This window comes from Sorex fumeus, unplaced genomic scaffold (genome assembly GCF_029834395.1).
Source record: "Sorex fumeus unplaced genomic scaffold, SorFum_2.1 ptg000156l, whole genome shotgun sequence".
Taxonomy (NCBI): domain Eukaryota; kingdom Metazoa; phylum Chordata; class Mammalia; order Eulipotyphla; family Soricidae; genus Sorex; species Sorex fumeus.
The window spans coordinates 298,885-319,656 of record NW_026606213.1 but is presented as its reverse complement, the minus strand read 5'-3'; the positions used below and the strand labels follow the sequence as shown (position 1 = coordinate 319,656).

At 63.7% G+C, this 20,772-nt stretch overlaps 1 protein-coding gene across 1 annotated transcript; it reads right to left on the bottom strand.

Moving 5' to 3' along the window:
• Positions 1-1,052: 1,052 nt before the first annotated feature.
• Positions 1,053-20,247, bottom strand: SAFB2 (scaffold attachment factor B2). Its single transcript, XM_056107269.1, has 21 exons — positions 20,047-20,247; positions 18,831-18,921; positions 15,455-15,519; positions 15,169-15,372; positions 13,277-13,339; positions 12,249-12,276; positions 10,749-11,262; positions 10,281-10,330; positions 9,156-9,262; positions 7,746-7,895; positions 7,549-7,661; positions 5,842-5,963; positions 4,784-4,875; positions 3,420-3,556; positions 3,067-3,339; positions 2,787-2,933; positions 2,515-2,557; positions 2,159-2,280; positions 1,648-1,760; positions 1,467-1,533; positions 1,053-1,370 (listed from the first exon to the last, which is right to left on the bottom strand). The coding sequence occupies exons 1-21, from the start codon at positions 20,230-20,232 to the stop codon at positions 1,226-1,228; spliced, it is 2,832 nt and encodes a 943-aa protein (XP_055963244.1). The 5' UTR covers positions 20,233-20,247; the 3' UTR covers positions 1,053-1,225.
• Between the last annotated feature and the right edge of the window lie 525 nt (positions 20,248-20,772).

Genomic DNA, 20,772 nt, shown 5'->3' with positions numbered 1-20,772 from the left:
GGACGGTTTCTGCTCATGACTCACTCTGGGCCGGGCCACAGTGTCTGCAGAGGGCGATGCTCAGGGCTCATGCCTGCATATTCACCGAAAGCGTAACAAGGACCCAGTGTGGCAAACGCTGCCTATTCCCTTCTGCACTAAGGGAGCAGAACCCTGAGTTTACTAGCCAGACGCCACCCTCCCCCCACGCCATTCTGGTGACATTCTTTATAACTTTTTTTTTTTTTTTTTCGCTTTTTGGGTCACACCCGGCGATGCACAGGGGTTATCCTGGCTCATGCGCTCAGGAATGACTCCTGGCGGTGGGATGCTGGGAATCGAACCCGGGTCGGCTGCATGCAAGGCAAGCGTCCTCCCCACCGTGCTACCTCTGAACTCCTCCTCCCCAAGTTGTGACTCTCAGCTGTTCTCCCAACCTGGGGAACCTGGACCCCAACATCTAGACTCCAATAGGGGTGGGGGTCCTTATTCGTCCGGGGTGCCTGGAGGAACGGGTTCCGAGAGCCGCCCCAGGCCTGGCGGGGGAGCCCGGCTCTGGCTCTTCTTGGAGACAGTTCCAGGGCCGTGGGGTGCTGTCCTAGTTGCAGGAGGGGCGGGAGGATGTTCCCAGTGGGGGGCAAACACCGGGTTAACTATCCGAGTGCTGGTCGGGGCGGTCTCTCCCGGGCCTCTTTTGGAGGGGACAGACTGGACTTAGCCTTCACTCCCTGTGGACTCGGTGACAGGCCTCTGGCGGCCGGTGCTCAGGGGTCACGGTGCTCGGCGCCTGGCTGCACGTGGGGCGCCTGCATGCAGAGCACGTCCTCCGGCCCGCTGTGCCCCGGGGTGAGCAAGGTGGGTCCTCTCTCTCCGGGGGTGGCAGGGCAGGGGTGCAGGAGGGGCCTGTTTCCCTGGACACCCGCCCCCTGCCGTCACAGGCCGCTAGCCGGGGCCCAGCAGCCTCCCCCCGCGCCCGAGACGCTCCCCACTAACCACCACGCACACGCACGCGTGAGAACAGTAAACGTTTATTCATGGAAAATGGAATGCCTCGTGAACAGAAACCGTGTCTCAGAAATGGCAGAACAGGAACACGTTTATTTTAAAAAGGGCGAGAGCGAGCGGAGAGCGAGCCGTGGGCCCGGGCTCCGACGGCGGCCCGCGCGCCCCCCGGGAGACCAGGCTCGGGGGGCTCCGGCCCGAGTCCGCTGGGCCCCGCCTGCCCGCAGCACTGCGCGGATGGGGCTCAGTAGCGGCGGGTGAAGTGGGGGTACGGGTGGGGGTGCGGGGCGCGGCTGCCCCGGTCCTGGCCGGCCAGTCCTTCACTGTCCAGTCCGCCGCTGGGCGCCACGTGGCCCTGCGAGTGGCCAACTTGTGCAAAACCGCCGCGCCTGGAACGATGGTGACGCTTGGCCCCTGCGTGGCCCGGACCCCCGAGACGCGGGGCCGAATTCTCCCCCGCCCGGGAACACAGCGACGCTCCTTACCCCGACAGGCCTTCCCGGCTGGCCATGTGCGCTGGGCCCGAAGGCCCGGGCAGGCCTCGCTCCCCGCCTGCAACAGAGACAAGGGGTCGCCCACAGGCCACCGTGGGCAGCCTCGGAGCACGGGGCCCCGCACCCCCCGCCCCGGCCCGGCAGCCCCGGCGGGGGGCGGGTCGGCCCTCACCTTGCCACCTGGCATGCTCCCGGCCCGACGTGCCTGAGTCAGTGGCGCCCGGCCAGCTGCGCTGCTGGTGCTCCTCCAGCCGCTGGCTGTGCTCGGTCCACTCGCGGGCACCCCTGAGCCGCAAGAAGCAGGGTCCACGGTGTCAGGGTGCCCGGGGAGAGCCGGGAGCACCCAATGCACGGGCCACGTGGACATCCGGGGAAGAGAACTCCAGGCCCCCTCCCCCCAACGTGGCCTGGAAGCGTCTGGAACTCCCAGACAGGCCGTGGCTCCCGTGGGAAGGGCAGGAACCAGCCCCGGCCGCTCTGGAACAAGGAGTCAGGAGCAGGCCGAGATAAAAGTTTCTGGAACCCGTAAGTGAAAGTGACGGACCTTTCCGGCCCACTCATCGGGCAGCGCCCAGCGGGCTGCTCTGCTCTGCGTGGCCCTGGCGTCCCCACACCTGAGGTCCCCACAGAGTGGCCGTGGGCTGGCGCCAAGGCGCACGACGTGGGGGGGGTCCCGGGCTCACCTGGGCGGAGGGGGCGGGCCCCGGCCCTCGCTCAAGCGCTTGTCAGAGCCGTAGCCCCCCCAGGCATCCCGGGAGTCCCTGATGGGGCGCTCTGGTCCCCCGTGGCGGTCGTCCGAGTAGTGCTGGAAGGCAGAAGGCGGCCTGGCGACTCGAGGCAGCCCTCCCGGGTGGGACTCGGGGCCCTCGGTGGTCCAGCACCTGGCACCCAGGCAGAGGCCCACAGGGCCCCACCACCCACACGGGCTGTCCCCTGGGCGGTGGCGGGGTGCTGGCGTCCGGGCGGGGACTGTCTTTGGGAAACAGCGCGGAAACCCTGGGCCATGCCCCGGGACCCCCGCGGGGTGGGTGGCACTCACCTGCCCGTCCCGCTCGGCCATCATGGAGCGCGAACTTTCCCTTCTGTGGGGGGAGAGACAGCTCACGGCCCCACCGAGCACTCTCGGGGGCTGTGCAGTTCCCACCTTCCTCAGGGGGCGAACGAGTCTGGGGGCGGGGCATGGGGGGTGCAGTGCGGCCTCGGCTCCCAAGGCCCCCCACCGATCCCCCCTGCTGGCTAACCCACGTCACTCCCTCCACACGCGCCCAACGGGGCCCTCCAGGACCTGACCCGCCGGCCCCCGACGCGGACCTGTCGGCCACGTGCTCCTGGTACTGGCACCGCTCTCGGTGGTCGAAGTCGTGGAAGCCGTGGTGGTTGGCCCGCGAGAAGCTGTTCCGGTACCTGCCGCCTTCCAGGGCCGCGCGCTTCCCCTCCGGCCAGTAGCCGTCGTCGCGCCTGCAAGGGAAGGGGGGACGGAGGAAGGCGGGCTGGGGGCCGTCCGGCCAGACCAAGGGCCGCTGCTGCCAGCACCCCGCAGGGCCGATCTCGGCCGGGAGGGAGGGAGGCGAGGGCCGCGCCCCGGCCGTACCGGTCGTCGTAGCGGTCGTCGTCGTGGGGCCGCCGCAGCGCCGGCCGCCGCTCCTGCTCGTAGCGCAGCTGCTCCTGCTGGCGCCGCAGCTCCTCGCGCTCGCGGTGGATGCGCTCCTGCTCGCGCCGCCGCTCGCGCTCCACGCGCACGCGCTCGCGCTCCAGCCGCTGGCGCTGCCACTCCAGCTGCGCGCGCTCGTACTGCAGCCGCATCTTCTCCTTGCGCTCCTGGAAGGCCTTGAGGCGCTGCTCGCGCTCCCGCTGCTCGCGCTCCCTGCGTGGACACGGCGCCCTGGCTCGCCGGTGGCCCGCGCCCGCCCCGCCGCCGCCGCCCCGGGTCGCCCCGGCCCTCACCGCCGCCTCTCCGTCTCCCGGATCTCCCGCTCGCGCTGCCTCTGCCGCTCGCGCTCGCGCTGCTCCTTGATCTTGTCGAAGGACAGGATGTCCCGCTTCTCCTTGCCCTCCGACTGGCGGTCCTGGCTCTGCGAGCTCTGCGGGCGAGGCGGGCCGATCGCCGAGGCCCCGGGCCAGGCGACCCCCACCCCCGGGCCCCGCGAGGAGTGACCCCTGCCCCCCGAGCCGGGAGGAAGTGCAGAGGACCACCAGGCGTGGCCCCCAAACAAAAGCCCGGGGACCGCACAAACCCCACATGGGCCCCACTGCATCCGCCCGCCAGGTCTTGGGGGGGCCAGAGCGGGTGGAGGGGGGTGGCAGCCGGACGCTGGGCCGCTTCTTCTGCCTCTCGTGGCTGGCTCTGGGCCCCGTGTCCCTCCTCAGAGGGGCAGCAACAGAGCCCCCAAGCCCCAGGAAGGCGGCGAGGTAAGGGAGCATCTTCGGAAGGAGCTAGCACAGGCAAAGCGAGGCGAGGGAGAGGGGCGTGGCCCGAGGGCTCAGACCCGGCCCCCCACAAAGTACAGGGGGGCAGGGGAAGAGGGGCCGAGCCCGGGCCGAGGGGAGGGGGGTGGCTGCTTGCCAGGGCTCCAACACCAGCCTCCAGCCTCCAGCCCCCAGAGTGCTGGGCCCAGGGCGCCACCTAGTGTCCAGCCGAGGAAGCGCCTCCACCCAGCCCGGGCTGGGTTCTGGGCCCTTCTGCAGGCCCTCGCCCTCCTGAGTGGACGCACAGCAGTGAGCGTCCCCTTGCACGGGCGGGTCATTTCAGGGGACCAAAAGTCAATCAAAAGGCCTGGGACTGTTCACAGGCGGTCCCAGGGGCAGGGCCGTCCCACCAGGAAGCACAGGGAAGGGCCGTGTGCGTGCGCGCGCAGACACGGCTCACAAGGGCTTGGAAGTAACAATCAGAGCCAGCACAGGGAAGTGAGTGTGTGTGTGTGTGTGTGTGTGTGTGTGTGTGTGAGCAGACACGGCCCACAAGGGCTTGGAAGTAACAATCAGAGCCAGCACAGGGAAGTGTGTGTGTGTGTGTGTGTGTGTGTGTGTGTGTGTGTGTGTGAGAGAGAGCAGACACGGCTCACGAGGGCTTGGAAGTAACAATCAGAGTCAGCACCTCACTTTGGGGTCAGTGCGGAGAACACAGTCTTATTAGCCTGATAATCTGGGGGGTGGGAGCCCCTGCAGCGACCAGATGCGGGGCCCGGGCAGGCAGCACGGCGCCCTCAGACCTGCTCCCCCGAGCTCCCTCTTCGACCTCCAGAGGCCAAGTGTCCTCCCCGTCCCGAGTGTGGGGGCGTGAGGGTGTCCTGGCCGGACCCTGTACTCACTCTCTCCTTGGACCTGCTCGCGGTCTTCACGCTGATGACCGGCTCGCCTTTCGACTTATCCATGACGACTGTCCGCTCTATGCCGCGGCTGCCTTCAGGAAGAAAGGCAGCGGGCCGTGAAAACGCGCCCACGCGCCCGGAGCCAGGCCCCATGGCGCCCCCGGGGGCTGGGTGCCCGCGCGGAGCCCCACCAGGCCGTGAAGCCGGGACTGCTACTGCCTCGATTCCCCTGCTGCCACCCCATCCCGAGGAAGGCCCGCTGACTCCGGAGCACCCACCAGACCGGGGTGGGCCCCTCATTCCTCTCTGCCATCCAGGCTCCCGACACCCCCTGGCGATCCCAGAGGCAGGCTCTTACCGCGGGCCTAATTACTGATTTAGAGAGATTTGCAGTACTTGAGGAACGTTTTAAAAACATGTCCCTCATGAGACTGCTGGCAAATTAGCCCAAATGCTTGAGCGGTAACGCGCTGTACTGAATTCCGATGCTCCAGATGGCGTTTTTGGTTTTTTTTTTTTTTTTTGAGTAGGTGGAAATGTTTTACTTTTTGTTTTGGGTTCTCTCCTGAGATGCTGGGGGCCACCCAGGCTACGTGCGGTGCCAAGGACTGAAGTCCAGGCCTCAGGCATGCCAAAGGCTAGTGCTGGTGCCTCAACCTGATTTTTGGGCCACAAAGCATTCTGGGACGCCCTGTGCCAATCCACAGGGAACAAGCACCAGAGTCATGGCCAGGGGCACCTGAGGGCCTGGGGGGGGGTGGCAAGGCTCCCGGTCTGACAGTTTTGATGCTCACTGGCTTGCCAACCATGTGCCCACGGAACTGCTTCCGGTGAGTGACAAGAACTGGGGCACCTCCCCCGGTAAATGCCACTCTCGATCTTGCCCCAAGCCGGTTCACCCCGGTGCAGAGCCAGCAGGGGCCTTCCGGTGGCTGGAAGCCGCTTCACCCCTGGGGGCCGCTACCCCAGACGTTACCTGCGAGCGCGGGGGGCTCACTGAATCTTGGTGGGCCCGACCGCGCCCCCCCCCATACATGAGCACTGAATAGACTCATCACCTGATTTGGTGACACGGGAGCGGTTGGGGAGCCCTGCTTTCAGCTCGTCCTCGTCGTTGTCCTCCTTCTTAATATCCTCCGGCTTCTTTTCCTCCCTCTTCTCCTCCTTCTTAATCACGGTTCTGTGGCAAAAAGGAGTGAGGACATGTGGGTGCCCTGGCCGCCACACACTGACCGGTCCTGGAGACCAGGGTGAGGGCACATCCCTCAGAACTCCCTCCCCTCACGAGGCCCCGGGACCTGCTCCCCCCAAAACTGGCCGCAGCCAGAGGGCACACGCCTGGCCCATGCCATGCCGAGTAGGATCTCTTGGCCGTGCGAAGGCCTGGTCTGCATGTGCAAGGCCTGGGTTTGATCCCCAGCACCGCGCAGGCCCAACCCCACTAGGAGTGACTCCCCGGGCTGCGTCGGGCAGAGCCCTCACCCACACTAAGGCAAAGGGGACTGCGGGACTCCAGGGCAGACTCGCGGTGGCGGTGCCCCCAGATGCTGAATGCAACGACCCTGCGGCAGGCCCGGGAGGAAACATCAGACACCGGGGTCCCTGACGCTTGTGGGAAACCAAACAGCATTTTCCTGCTCGTTCCTGGCCCACAAACTGGCAGCGCTTGGGGACTGAACCCAGGTTGGCTGCGGGCAATGCCAACGCCTGACCTGCTGTGCCAGGCCTCTGGCCCAAACGTGCCGTTTTCAACGTGGAGTGAGTAACCGGTAAGGTCAGGCCAAAGGGTGTCCCCAGCAGGGACGAGGTGGAGAGGGTGAGGTGCGGGCGCTGTCTCGGCCTCTGGGCGGGAGGAGGCTGCAGGAAGCACCACAGGGCCCACTTAGTTCCCACGTCTGTTTCTTCTGTCTGGTTCTGGGGCGAGCTGGGGGCGCCGAATACAATCCCAGCCGGCCCGCCCCAGACACCTCAGGCCCTCAGCTGTTTTTCTTAGAAACTGCCAAGCGTGGGAACTGCCCCCCAGTGCCAGGCCTGCGCCAGGGCAATCCCGGGCTGTTTTCAGTCCTTCCCCACGGCCACAGGGGGGCGCCCTGCACTCTGCTCCCAGTTCTCTCTGCTGCCTCCTGGCGCTGGCTGAGGCAGACAGCAAAGCCACAAAGCCTTGCACTAAAAGGCGCATGAAGGCGTCTGGAGAAAGGAACCCATCTGCCTGTTTGGGGCTGCCCCAGAGGTGCCTGGGCTCGAGCTGGAGACCCCGTGCAGCTGTGCTGGGCCTGTCTAGAACACTCTTGACCCCCGAAACCTTTTGCCTTTTGCTTTTTTTTTTTTTTTTTTGCTTTTTGGGTCACACCTGGCGATGCACAGGGGTTACTCCTGGTTCATGCACCCAGGAATTGCTCCTGGCGGTGCTCGGGGGACCATATGGGATACTGGGAATCGAACCCGGGTCATTTGCGTGTAAGGCAAAAGCCCTACCCGCTGTGCTACCGCTCCAGCCTGTTTTACCACAGCCCAATTCCTGGCCCTGCCTCTCCCTGCCGGGCCAGCGAGCGCTGTCTCTGCGCCTCTCTCCTGCGAGAGCACAGACCTCACAGGACTCTCCCACGGCCCAAGGGGTTCGTCTGAAGCTGCACCAGCTGCACACAAGCCAGCGTGATAAGCTCCGGACTCTCTCGGGCCCTTTCCCCACAAGCTTGTTCCCGGAGGGCCCCGGGGCTGCCTCCTGCCCCCTGCCAGGTACGGAAAGGAGGTGCCAAGGGCGTTACTTTTCGACTTTGATCTCCGGCGGGCGATGCTTCTCCGCAGCAGACACCTTCTCCTTCTTCACCTCGCACTCTTTCCTGTCGGCCAACTTCTTCCCGGCGGGCTCGTTTTTGGCCTGCAACGGGACCCAGACAGAGCAGGTCACGGGCCTCTGCTGCGCCCACGCGGGCCCGGTGCTGGCCAGCCGGAGTGCGCTCACCTTCTCCACGGAGATCATCCTCCCGTGGAGCTCGGTCCTGTGCAAGTGGCTGATGCACTTGGTGGCCTCCTCCGAGGTCGACATGGTGACGAATCCGTAGCACCGCGCCCCAGGACTGCGGGCGTTGGTCACCACTTTGGCCCCAACGACCTTCGTGAGAAAGGGAACCGGCTTTTCTTAGCATCGCTGGTTCCGAGCGTCTGGGAGAACGTCTCGGGCTTCCCCCTACTTTGTCAGGGGGGACGCGAGCGCGCCCTATTCCAAACCCAACGGCCGCCGAGGAAAGCCGCTGGGGCAGACCTGATGGCCGCGTGTCAACACCTCTCAGCTCCTTCCCCTAGGCTGGAGGGAGGGTGGGGGGGTGCAGGGAGGGCACTTGTCTTGCAAGTGGCAGACCCCAGTTCCATCCCTGATGCTGCACAGGGGTCCCGAGCACTGCCAGGAGGGACCCCTGAGCAGAGAACTGGGAACAGCCCCGAGGACAGCAGGTGTGGCCCCCGACACTGAAATAAAAACAAAAGCCAAAAGTCCTCCCTGCTGACACAGTTCCTTCTGGCTCACTGTCCCAGAGTGCCGGCACACAGGCAGGCGGAGCAGCGAAGTTGGGGGGGGGGATGCTCACGGCCCAGACCACACCCCACATCTGGGAAGCCCCGCACCTGGTTTCAGATACTGCACGGTCACTTCCATATCAAGCCACAGGGCTCAGCGGGACATACGTGGTGTGGGAGTCTCGCCCGAGTCTGCCGCAAGCCAAGTGCCCTCCCCACTCTATCCCCGCCCCCATCAAACGCATCTTTTCCATTCCACGAGCAGGGCTTGCTTTTCCACGGTGGGGGTGCGGCCCCCCCCACTTGGCCAGCAGGTCGGTACCAAGGGCTGGGGATGCAGTGGGACCCTGCGTACGGGCCCAGCTGTCTCAGAGCCTCCAGCAAGGGAGGACGAACCCCCTTCTTCGGCTGGACCACCCCAGATGCGCCCGACCCCTAAGGCGGAAGCCAGGCAGGGTGAGGCCTGGGGCAGGGGTGGGTGGGAGAAAAACACACCCTATGTGCTGACCAGCACCTCCCAGGAAGTTCTAGCATACTCTCCTCATGGACGGGGAAATGGAGTAGGGATGGGACTGCCGATTTCCCCGGGGGGTGGGGGTCTGTATGCAAGTACGGGCAAGAGAAGTCGCGGGACACTTGGCTTCTGGGTCACGCCTTGTGGTGCTCGGGGATGACTCCTGCCTGGATTTGGGGGAACAGAGGAGCCACCGGGGATGGAACCCAGGCAAGGCAAGTGCCCGACTTGCTGTCCTCTATCTCAGGCCTGACGCTGGGGTTCGGCCTGCTGGGGTTCTCTTCCTCTAGCCGGGAGAGCCGTCCACGGCCCGAGCGGAGGTGCCCCGTGGGGCGGACGACCTACCTTCCCGTACTTGCTGAAAAGGTTCTTCAGGTCCGTGGCTCGAGTGGTGGACGCCAACCCACTGACCCACAGGTTCCGGCCGGAGCTGCTGCTGCTGCCCGCGCGGCCTGTGGGGGGGGAGGGAGCCCGTCAGAGCGAGCAGGAAGCAGTCTCTCAGTCCACGGGCCCCTGCTCTAGACCCCCGCGGCTCTCCGAGGCGGAGCCTAGGATTCCTGGACACACCCCGGCAGACAGACCCTTTCTGGGGGCAGCTTCTGCCGGGGGCACTGCCATCTCTCAAGGCTCAGTCCTCAGCCCACGGAGAAGGATCTACAAGTCCTGGCACCTAAGCAAGAGGCGGGGGGCAGGGGGTTCCGTCCTGGGCCGGGACCACTGTCTCCTGGGAACAACGAGCCCAGCACGAAGGAAATCGCTATGGGCCCACATCCCGGTGTCACGGGGAGCAATATTTCCTTGGGGGGGTGGGGGCGACACGCACACATAATCTTTCCCTCGACTTTGGGAGGCCGTGGCGGACTTTGGGCCATGCCCAGCAGTGATCAGGGATCACTCCTGGACGGGACGGGAGCTGGGGACTGAACCAGTTTGGCTGTATACAAGGCAAGCATCTTGCCAATGATAATTTGTCTTTTTTTTGCTCTTTGGGTCACACCCAGCGATACTCAGGGGTCACCCCGGCTCTGCATGCAGGAATTACTCCTGGCAGTGCTCGGGGGATCCTTATGGGTGCGGGGGATCAAATTTGGGTCGGCCGCGTGTAAGGCAAGACCCTTCACTGTACCATCGTGCCGGCCTCTGATCTTTGTCCTTCTCACTGTTTTCTGGGTCACACCTCACAGCGCTCGGGGGCCCATGGGGGCTGCCGGGGGGAACCAAGGCCGAGTAAGGTGCATGCAAGGTAAGCACCTTACCTGCTGGGCCTGCACTCCAGCCCCCACCTCGCGCTTCTTTTCTAAGGAAAGCATCTGACTTCACAAAACAAAGCCAAGAGCGACCTGCCTTCCGACACCCCGCTCCGCCAGAAGCCGAGTTCATCCCTAAGGACACAGACCGCTGGGCCCTCCCTCCCCGAACAAGGGAACGCGGGGAGGGGGCCCCCCACGGCACGTTAAGCTAAAGGCATACCTTTTTCATCTTTAATGATTGGCTTTATATCTTTTTCTTCCTTAAAAGAGCTAGAGACAAAAGTTAGTATTACTCATACAGGAGGAAACAAAGGAACGAGCGCTACATTCAAAGTCTCGACATGTGTGCTATACCTACCAGAGGAATTAGTCTGAGATAAAACCTTAACGGACACCTCTGATACGGGAAATCTGACCCCAAAGTACGGTGTCAGATTCATAAAAGTCAATTCGATTTAGCTGAGGGGAACACTTATCGATTTAGGAACACAACCGGTTAGTCGGTTGAGAACCAGGAATCCAATCACCCATTACGAAATACACAAGGAGAAATAAGAGATTCTTTAGCAGTAAACTAGAATTTCGTCAGGCGGGCGGGCCAATCGCAGCCAACGAACGGCTTATGTGTGTCATGAAACGCCCCGTGAAAAGGAGATAGCGTCTGGTCTAGAACTGAGAAGAGACAAACCTCGTGTTCTGCTCAGCGCCCTCACTGGCTGAGGACTCTTTAGGAGCCGGAGGGACTTCGTTACAAGCTTCAAAAGCAAACTTCTTCACGTCGTCTTTGCTATCTCTGGGCTCTGGGCTCGAGGCTTCCCGGGCCGTTTCCGCCGCCTCCTCGCTAGAGGCGTCCGCGGGCTCGGAGGCGTCACTACTCTGGGCCTCAACTGGCTGGTCTAGCCCTACGGCTTCACAGTCCGTCCTCTCGCCAGCGCCTGTCTGCTCCACGGGCTCCCTTTTCACTACCGCTAACAGGGCGTCTGCCTTGCTCCACTGAGCTCGTGCCGGTGACTCGCTGGCCAAATCTAAGTCACCCTCCTCCGGGTGGCCGCTGCCAAAAAGGTCCTCTTCCTCCGCCAGCTTTCTGTCTGGCCCCACGCTACTCGTGTCCTGTGCCAATGGCGGCTCCAGCTCGAAACCTTCTTCTTTTACTGGCTCAGATTTACAAGTTTGCCCCAAAATGCCGAGTATTTTCTCATTTTCTACGGATTTAACAGGAATAGAATGGCACAAGGTTTAATGACCAGGGAAATAAAGCAATCACAACTGCGGCACGGGCACGGCTGCCACGCTAACACCGAGAGACCTGCTAGCTACACAGAGATTGGAAAACCCACGGGACACGCTCACGCTGGGGCCCTACCTGCGCTCCGGCCGACGGACCGGCCGGCCGACCGGCCGACGGACCGATCGACCCGCCGGCGCCGGCGCGGCCCCTACGCTACCCGCTACGCGGAAGAGCAAAGGCCCCCCCAGATTCCAACCCCGACAACCCCGTGGCTGCTTCTGCCAAGTCTTCGTGGCGTTGGCGTCGGAGCCCGCGTCTTCGCCTTATGTTCCCAAGGTCCAAGGTGCGGAACCAAATGCCATCACCGGGCAACGCAGCGCCATTTCCAAACTGCCTTGACTCGCGTCTTAACTGCCCAGTCCAACATGCCAACTGAGGCTCTTCCGACGGCGGGAGGGAAACACGCAGTCCAGAAGGGGAGCTTAAGAGGCGGGACCCGCTGGCACGAAGAAACGCTCGTTTCCTCTTCGGGCGTCCAGGCCCTTCTCGGGTGCTACGGGCCCTGACAACGCGCCGTCTCCTGCCTGCGCTGCCTGCAGCGAACTATCACGAGATCTGGCTCATGTGCAGAAGCACATGCAAGAGGCCGGGGGCAGGGCGGGGCGGGGCGGGGGGCCAGCACCCCTCCCTGGCCGGGGAGGGGCAGCTTACTGCGCCCTCTCACCGAGGCCTCTGTGCCCTCCACAAACCACCGCGGCACCTTCCACAGATCTGGTGATACCAAAGGGTTTCCAATCTCTGATCCGTGTACGATCTGGATTGTCCACCGTTCAAATCATGTATGAGACCACAACACAGCGTCAAGGAGAGAGACAGCTGGGGTGGGGGTGGGGGAAGGACAGGAAAAAAATAAGCTGGGAAACGTTCAAACCATCACTGTCGCGTTTCTCTTATCAGTACCTGGCTCCAACAGAGGCTCTTCAATGTCCTATTTAGGAAAAACAAAAGAGAGAGAAGAAAATCCACAAAGCACGTCGGCAAAACCTGGCGCCGGTCTTCCCTGAAGCTTCCAAGCACACACTCAACACTCCAACAACCCGCTCGGCTCGGACAGGGCTTTGCTCTGAAACACCCAACGCAGGTTCAGTGCCAACTGGACAAGCCAAGACGGGGAGTCCAACCCCAGGGGCCACCTGCATGTCAGTCCCATCTCAGCGCTGGCTGTGCGGTCTGGGGTCTCCAGCGTGCAGCCAGGCCCGGGCCAGCAGGCTCACAGTGTGAGCACCAGGGCCCGAGTGTGCCCGGGCAGAACCGAGTTGATCCCGACAACCAAGGCAGGAAGGGGAGACATCTTTTGAAAAAAAAAAAAAAACCAACACGAGACAATATCACCCCGTCAGCCCGTTTCTCTCTGGCAAAGCAGACAGAGGAGGAGGAAACAGGGAAGGAGGAGGAAGAGGAGGACTTGGCCTCTGAGCACCCTCTCAATCTTGGGCTGACATTTGTCTGGGCCTCGACAGCCACCCAAATTTCCCGTGGTCAAGGCAGCAGCCACCGTGGGTGGTGACCATGCGTCCCCTGGAAAGGGAAATCTTTGGGGCTGGAGCGAGAGCACAGCGGAGAGGGCGTTTGCTTTGCACACGGCCGACCCGGGTTCGACTCCCAGCATCCCATAGGGTCCCTTGAGCACTGCCAGAAGTAATTTCTGAGCGCAGAGCCAGGAGAAACCCCTGAGCATTGCCAGCTGTGACCCCCCCCAAAAAAGGAAATCTTTTCTCTCTCGGGGCAACTGCGACCCGAGTAGAATGTGTGAACTGAACCCTGCCCTGCTCCCTGGAGCTCGCGGTGACCCCGGCCAAGCAGGACAGGCCTGCCCGGCCCCGGCCCGCCAGAGCGCTAAGTAGCGTCCTGGCCCCACAATCCCCAACTGCTGGGGAGGCTGCACGTGGAGCCGCCCAATCCCCACGCCAGGGACCGAGGGGACTCACCGAAGGTACTTTGAAGTCCAGTGACGAGGCATCCAGAGTATTCTCGAAATTCTCCCCGTCTACCTAAGAGATGAATGGGAAGGTCACCGGCAGCGGTGGTGGAGGGGGCAGTGCCACGGCTGGCATCTCGCCCCTTCCCAGGTCACACGGGAGCGATTTCTACCCGCGTCCCTCTCACCACCTGCATCCTGATGGGGGTGGAACGCAAAACGATAATGACCGCCAGGCTTTACAATTAATCGAGCGCTTTCTAGAACACTGGACTGAAACGGCGAGGGTGGGAGGCGGCCTAAATGTCACCCCTGAGCACCTCCAGGGGCCCTGGGACTGGCCCCCCATCAGTACCATTTCCGACTTTTAACAGCATTCTCCATTTACCTCACCGTAGCTTTCGTTTTTTTTTTTTTTCCGGCCACGCCTGGAGATGCTCAGGGGTTACTCCCAGTTTTTCTCAGGAATTATTCCTGGTGATTTGGGAGAACCCTATGGGGTGCAAGGGATTGAGCCTGGGCAGGCCAGGTACTCAGCAGCAAGCACCAAGCCCTCCGGAGTACTGTTCCAGCCCTGCCACCATAGTCTCTAGGCCCGGAAGACCCAGTCTGAGGGCTGGGGCTGGGGGTCTGGGGCTCCCATCTCTGTGTCCTGTCTCACACCCACAGGCACTCAGGGGCCCATATGCGGTTTTAGGGACTGAGCCAGGACCAGCTGCAAGCAAGGCAAGCATGGTTCACTCAGGGTGCAGGAATGGCCCACTCCCAGCTCTGGCAGGTGATCAGAGAGAGATGCCAGGCCCCTTGAGTGCTGATTTTAACCGCCAGGAGGTGAGGCTCTGTGAAGAGACCACAGGGGTGGAGCGCCAGCTCTGCGGGCAGAGGACTGGGTTCAGTCTGGGGAACACACAGCAAAGACCCCACCGCACCGCCGGGAGTGACCCCCCCGCCAGCATGAAGCTGGGCGCAGGTGCGGCCCCAAAACAAAACACAGGGAAAGGACTCTGATTTCAGTTTCCGGAAGGCGGCCGAGTCCGGCTCCCCTGGGTGAGGGCTCAGGGAAGGAAACCCACCGCTGACCTAACATGGCTGGGGCACGACCACTCCGTAAACTCACACCGCTCAGCTCCACGCCAGTCGCTACAGAAGTGCCGCCGCCAAACACAGAGGGCTCAAGAGGCAGCACGGGGGAAGGACAGTGGAACGATCCCTTCCTAGGGGCCAGGAGCTCCCCCGAGCCCGCCACACAGGCCTCTGGCCGTGCTCGCACACGCTTTCTCGCTGACCGCGGATGCTCTTAGTTAACCTTGTTTGTTTGGGGGCCATCCCAGCGGCGCTCAGGGCTTCCTCTCGGTGCTGGGCTCGGGGTCACTCCCGGTGGGACAGAGCCCAGGCTGGCTGCGCGCGAGGCGTTCGCCTTCCCCGCAGTCCTACGGCTCTGGCCCCACCGGTAAACCCATTTTTTGGGTCGGTTGTTCGGGTCTGGGGGCTGCTTCAGTGGACTTCATGGGTTATTCCTGGCTCAGTGCTCAGGAGTCAACCTGGGCAGTGCTGGGCACACGTGGCGTCTGGCACTGAGCCAAACCCCGAAGCACCACTGCCGCAGCCCCCTACGAGGCTCTGTGCTCGCAAGGCAAACACCGGCAGGCTATCGTGCACTCCCCAGCCCGCACCGAACCTCTATTTCTTTGTCCTGTTTTTTGGGTCACACCTAGCCGTGCTCGGGGGACCGTATCGGGAGCCCGGGTTGGAACCGGGGGAGGCGACGTGGCAGGCAAGACCCTGACTCGCTCTCCCACCTCTCGGCCCCGGCTGGGTGCTCAGCGTGCGCTTGGCCGCAGAGGGCAGGGGAGCACAGGGGAGCCTCAGGGCTAGGGCCCGGTCCGGGTCCGAGTCACCTACAGCGTTCTCTGTGAGCTGAGTGGGGAGCTCCCGCAGCTGCACAGCCACGAATTCTTTGCTGTCGCACAGGGAGTCGAGAATGCTGTCGGTGCCGTCGTCCCCAAAGTCGGGCGCGCTGCTGTTCTCCACGTCCGTCTCCTCCAACACACTGACGTCCATCATTTCGAGACTCTGCAAGCTCTCCAGACCCGTCTCCATGTCCTCCTGGAGAAGGAAGCAGCTGTGCCAGCTGCCGGGCCGAGCAGGCCCAGGGCGCCCGCGCCGTCTCCGCGGGGAGGCCACGTACCTGCCCGTCTCGGGAATCTTCTTCGAGGCCATTGTCCTCTGCACCTTCTTCCTCTGATTTCTGGCCTAATTACAGAAGAATCACGTGGTCAGGTAACGTTTACGTCCCCGCCTTATCATTCACCTGTGCAAAGCGACGGACTTCAACACTGGGGAGAATAAAAAAGGTGTGTCCCCCCCCCGCCCCTCGTGAGCATCCCATTTGTTTTGCCTCAAGAACCCAGAGGCATCCGCAAGTCTCAAAGTCACACCAAACCAAGGCAACTACCCCTCAAAATAAGCAAAAGAGGGGCCGGAGAGACAGGACAGCTTGCCTTTCATGGGGCCGACCCAGGTTCGACCCTAGCATCTTACGTGGCCTTCTGAGCACTGCCGGGAATAGTCCCTGAGCATCACCCGGTGTGGCCCCGAAACAAACACACGAAAGCAAAGGAAAGGGACAAGAGTGGCTGATTACTGGGAGCAGGGCACCTTCGTAAGCAGAGGGCAGGGTTGAACCCCAGCATCAGAGTTCTCAGCCTGGACCCTAGCAGTTGGGAATGGCCCTGGAGCAAAGATACGACCCTCCCCCAGTCATTGGAGCCGGCTTTGGAGGCAACGTATCCCCCTGACCTTTGTCCTTTTGCAGGAACAGGGCTACATGGGAAAGGTCTCAGAGGGGTGGAGCACATGCTCTGCCCAGGGGAGGTTCGGGCTGGATCCTGGTATGGGGCACCCGCCCGCCATCACCCCGGCATCGTTAGGAGTGACTCCCAAACACTTCTGGGTATGGGTCCAAGTGGGAGAGTTTCAACTCATTAATTTCACAGGGATTCAAAAACAGGATGTCCTAATTCCTGATCGGAGAGCCGAGAGTAACCCCTGTGCATCACCAGGTGTGACCCAAGAAGCCAAACAAACAAACAAACAAACAAAAAAAAAACCAAACAAAAAAACCAAACAAAAACAAAAACCCCAGGACTTCAGGTTCCAGGAATGAAGCACGAAGCCTCCCTATGCAGCAGCCCTGTCTGTCCCGCAGCTATCAAGCATCTGCGTCAAAGTTCTACGTCAGAAAAACAGGCAGTTACACTGAGCAGCATGAACTGCAGCAAGAGCAGCAATGCTTTTCAGATTCGGCCGGATACAAAGTTCCGACGTAAAGGCAAAGAGGCAGTGGCAGAGTTCTCGCCGTGCACGTCTGAGCCCCCGGGTTCCATTCCCGGCACCGCACAAAAATAAGATGAAAGAAAATTCCTGCAGAACCCAACTCCAAAAGCCCTCTCACGGCACAGGCCTGACCTGAACTTCCCTGTCTGTTGAGTTATGGGCAGGCCGTTACGGAGGGAAACCAAAACGGCCGAGAACACGACCGGTTCTCTGGCTTTCTGAGCATCTGCTGCCCGAATCTGGCACTGGGCGAGAACTTCTGCAAGTCAGTGTCAAGAAAACAAGACGGTCACCAGAGATTTGTACAAGGGGGGGGGGGCGACTCTAATAGACACAAATGACTGATAAGGACAGCAAGGTTCCCAGGCTCCTGAAAGCAACAGTGAGTAGCTCTGAACGGAGCAGGGCGTGGGCAGGCCCCTGGCTTGTACGCCGGAGCCCAGGGTCCGGCCTTGGGCCCAGCAGGTTTGTCTCTGTGCACCGCCAGGTATGTCAAAACACACAAGGCACCCTCCCTCTTCCACACAAAGCGACACACACGAACCTTTGAACTCAAAAGGCCCGGTGCATGCAGTGAAAATGCAAAAGGTCACGGACTACACAGTCTCGTTAGGAAAAGGACAGGTGACTCCGGGAGGGCAGAAAGTGAAATAAAAACTGTACCAGCCTCGGGCAGACAGAAGGGGGAGCGACCGCCGACGGGCCTGGCACTTCTTTCGATTATACGGTGCTGACAGCAGCACCCAGGATCAGGTCTGAAAACACGCTGCATCATGCAGTTTCAAGGTAAACTGCATACCCTGGCAATTACGCAGTCTGATTCCACCCCCCCCCCCCTTTCCGGCTTCTGGGGTCACATCCGGGGATGTTCAGGAGTAACTCTGGTAACTTTGGCTCCGCACTCAGGAATGACTCCTGGCGGTGCTCGGGGGACCCTATGGGATGCTGGGGATCAGACCCGGGTCAGCCACGTGCAAGGCAAACGCTCTCCCCGCTGTGCTATAGCTCTGGCCCCATACGCAGCTTGATTGAAAAACGCACACACAAAAAAAACACACCAGGGGCTGGAGCAATAGCACAGCAGGTAGGGCGTTTGCCTTGCACACGGCCAACCCGGGTTCAATTCCCAGCATCCCCCCCAGCACCGGCAGGAGTAAATCCTGAGTGCACGGGCCAAGAGTCAGCCCCGTGCATCGCTGGGTGTGACCCACAAAGCAAAACAGACAAACAGACAAACAAACAAACACACTGTTGAAAACACATAGGCTGGAGCCAGGGAGATGGTGCAGGCGCGAGCCAAGCTTAGCAGCATACGGTCTCCTGGGGGACCACCAGGAGCATCCCGGGAACCGAATACTCCCAAGCCCCAAAGGAACCCCCCTCCCGTGCCCAGCCTGGCCCGAGCACAGCCCAACCCTCGGCCAATCGAGGCTGGCTCTGACTTGCGGGGACTGTGCTTGGCATCACAGAGCTCGATCTTCGCCTGCGGCCACTGGCGGTGAAAACCGCGGGGTCAAGAGCGGTTCCCTTTGGAAGGAGCCCCGCCACCGCCCCCGGCCGTCCAGACAGGACGTCATCAAACAGGGGCGCACGCTCCAGTTCTGGGTGTGCCCCCGGACAAGCGCCGGAGAAGCCGGGGTTAATGCTCGGAGGCACAGCACCGGCCTCGGACGCGGGCCCCCGGGTTCAGTCCTTGGCATCACGCCAACCTGGGAGGCCGAGCGGCTTTTGACTATCGCCGAGGCTCAGACCGCTTGCTTGGCTGCAACGTCACACACCGATGATGAGCCGAACCAGCCCTCCGCCCCTTCGGTGAAGAGGATTCAGCTTCCTCACGCAGCACCCCGGCCAGGACCAGGGGAAGGGGGCACAGGAGGCCTCCTGGAAGCAACGGAGTTTCGCTGGGCACCTGCGGCCCTCTCCTCCTGGCAGAAAACCTTAGCGATTTTATTTTTTTTTGCCTTTTGGGCCACCCCCGGTGGCACTCGGGGCAGGATTCAGGGACCTGGGTACGGGCAAACGCCCTCCTGGGCTGTATGAGCGTGCTGAGCCCGTTACCTTTTTGAACATACAGTCGGAGCCTAAGAACAACAACGGGGAGAAGTTTTGTTTTTTTTTTGGGGGGGGGTGGGGGAGAAGCGAGAGACCCAGGCACGCAAAATCCCGCAACCGTGACCTGGATGGAGGTGGGGCCCCGGGGAGGGAAGGGGGCGGCCGGCCGGCAGTACCTTTCCCACCTCTCTTGGTCATCCTCCTGCAGGACGATGCCTCCAAGGCAATGCCCATCTCGTCAGGGTCCAGCCCTTCTTCCTTCACCGCCTGCGGGGGGGGGGAGGGGAGGTCGGCACGGGCAGCCCAGGAGCAGGCACGGCGCTCGCCCTGCCAGCAGCGCCCCCCCCACGGGCCAACCGGGGCTCCCGCTTCCCGGGCGCAGGACGGTCCCATCCCCGAAGGCCCTGCCTGGGACGCCGAGGGGGCGCGTGGCGTCCCCCCAGACCCCGAGGACGGGAGGGCTGGCGGTGGTGGGGCTGGGGGCCTGGAGTGGAGGTGGGCGACGGCCACAGAGCCGCCCCCCACAGTGGTCTGGGGGGACCGATCGCAGGGGTCGACGGGGGACGAGCCCATCTAGACCCACACGCAGCAGGGATGGCCGGAGTGGACGCGGCCGACCCATAAAAGGGGGCGACAGGCACGTGTGTGTACGAGGGCCCGGGGGATCAGAGGTCCACCCGAGGGTGCGGACGAGGGGTCCCACACACACACAAGAGGGGGGAGTGTTCGGATGGGGGGTCCCACACACACATGAGGGGGTGACCAGAGTGTTCCGATGAGGGTCCCCCCCACACACAAGAGGGGGTGACCAGAGTGTGTGGGGGAGGGGCGTCTCCATCCACAGGTCTCCGGGGTGGGGGTCCCCCCCACACACACGTGAGGGGGGGCGACCCGAGTGTTCGGATGTGAGGGGGACCCGCACATCACGGGGTGTCCCGAGCGAGCGAGCGAGCCTGTGGGGGAGGGGCGTCCCCATCCGCGGGTCTCCGGGGTCGGGGTCCCCCACACAGGAAGACCTGAGTGGACGAGGGGTCCCACACGCACACAAGAAGGGGGTGACCGGAGTGTTCGGATGAGGGTCCCACACGCACATCACGGGGTGACCGGAGCGAGCGAGCGAGCGAGCCGGCGTGGGGGAGGGGCGCCTCCGTCCACGGGTCTCCGGGGTGGGGGAGTGGGGGGTCCACACCTGCGGGGCTCGACCCGGACGGGGCCGGTTTCAGGCTCCGCCCGGGGGGGGGGCGCGGGGGGGGCGACGCTGTGGGCGTCGGTCGGGGCGCGCGGGGGGCGGCCGGTCCGGCTGAGGCGGGGCCGCGCCCCCCGCGAGGGTCCCCCCCAAGGTCACCCCGGCGGGCGCGGGGCCCGCCTCGGCCCCCCCGCCCGCCGCGTCACCTTCTTGAGCCGCTCCATGAGGGCGCTCTTGTTGCCGCCCGCGTCCAGGTTCCGCCTCTTGAGCTCGGCGCGCAGGTCGATCACGCGCAGCTCGCTCAGGCGCCGCGTCCCGGCCTCGGGCGCGCCGGGGCTGCCGGCGGCCGCGCCACAGGCCGAGTCCCCGGACGCCGCCGCGGCCTCCGCCATGCCGGGCCGCGCCCGCCGCGCCCGCCGCCGCCCGCCCCTCCGCGGCTCGCCCCGCAGCAGCAGCAGCAGCGCCGGCGGCGGGAGCGGGTCCGCGCACAAAATGGCGCCGCCGAGCCGGAAAAACGCCGCCGCCGCCGCCGCCGCCGCCGCCGCCGCCGCGACCGTCCGCCCCGCCCCGGCCCGCCCCGCCTTCCGGCCGCGCCTGCGCGCGCGCCCGCCTCGCGCCTCCGCCAACCGCAGGGCCGCCGCCGCCGCGCGCAGGCGCCGTCGCGCCGGGCGCCCGCGAGGGCCCGCGCGCCTGCGCAGCCGCCTCGGCCCGGGGCGGGCGGGCGAGAGAGGGGGCGGGGCGGAAAGGGCCGCCCGGCCGCGCCTGCGCAGAGGCGGGCGGGCGCGCGCGGGAGGGGGCGGGGCGAAGAGGCCGCCCGGCCGCGCCTGCGCAGAGGCGGGCGGGGCGCGCGCGCGAGGGGGCGGGGCGGAAAGGGCCGCCCGGCCGCGCCTGCGCAGAGGCGGGCGGGCGGGCGCGGGTTGGGGGCGGGGCGG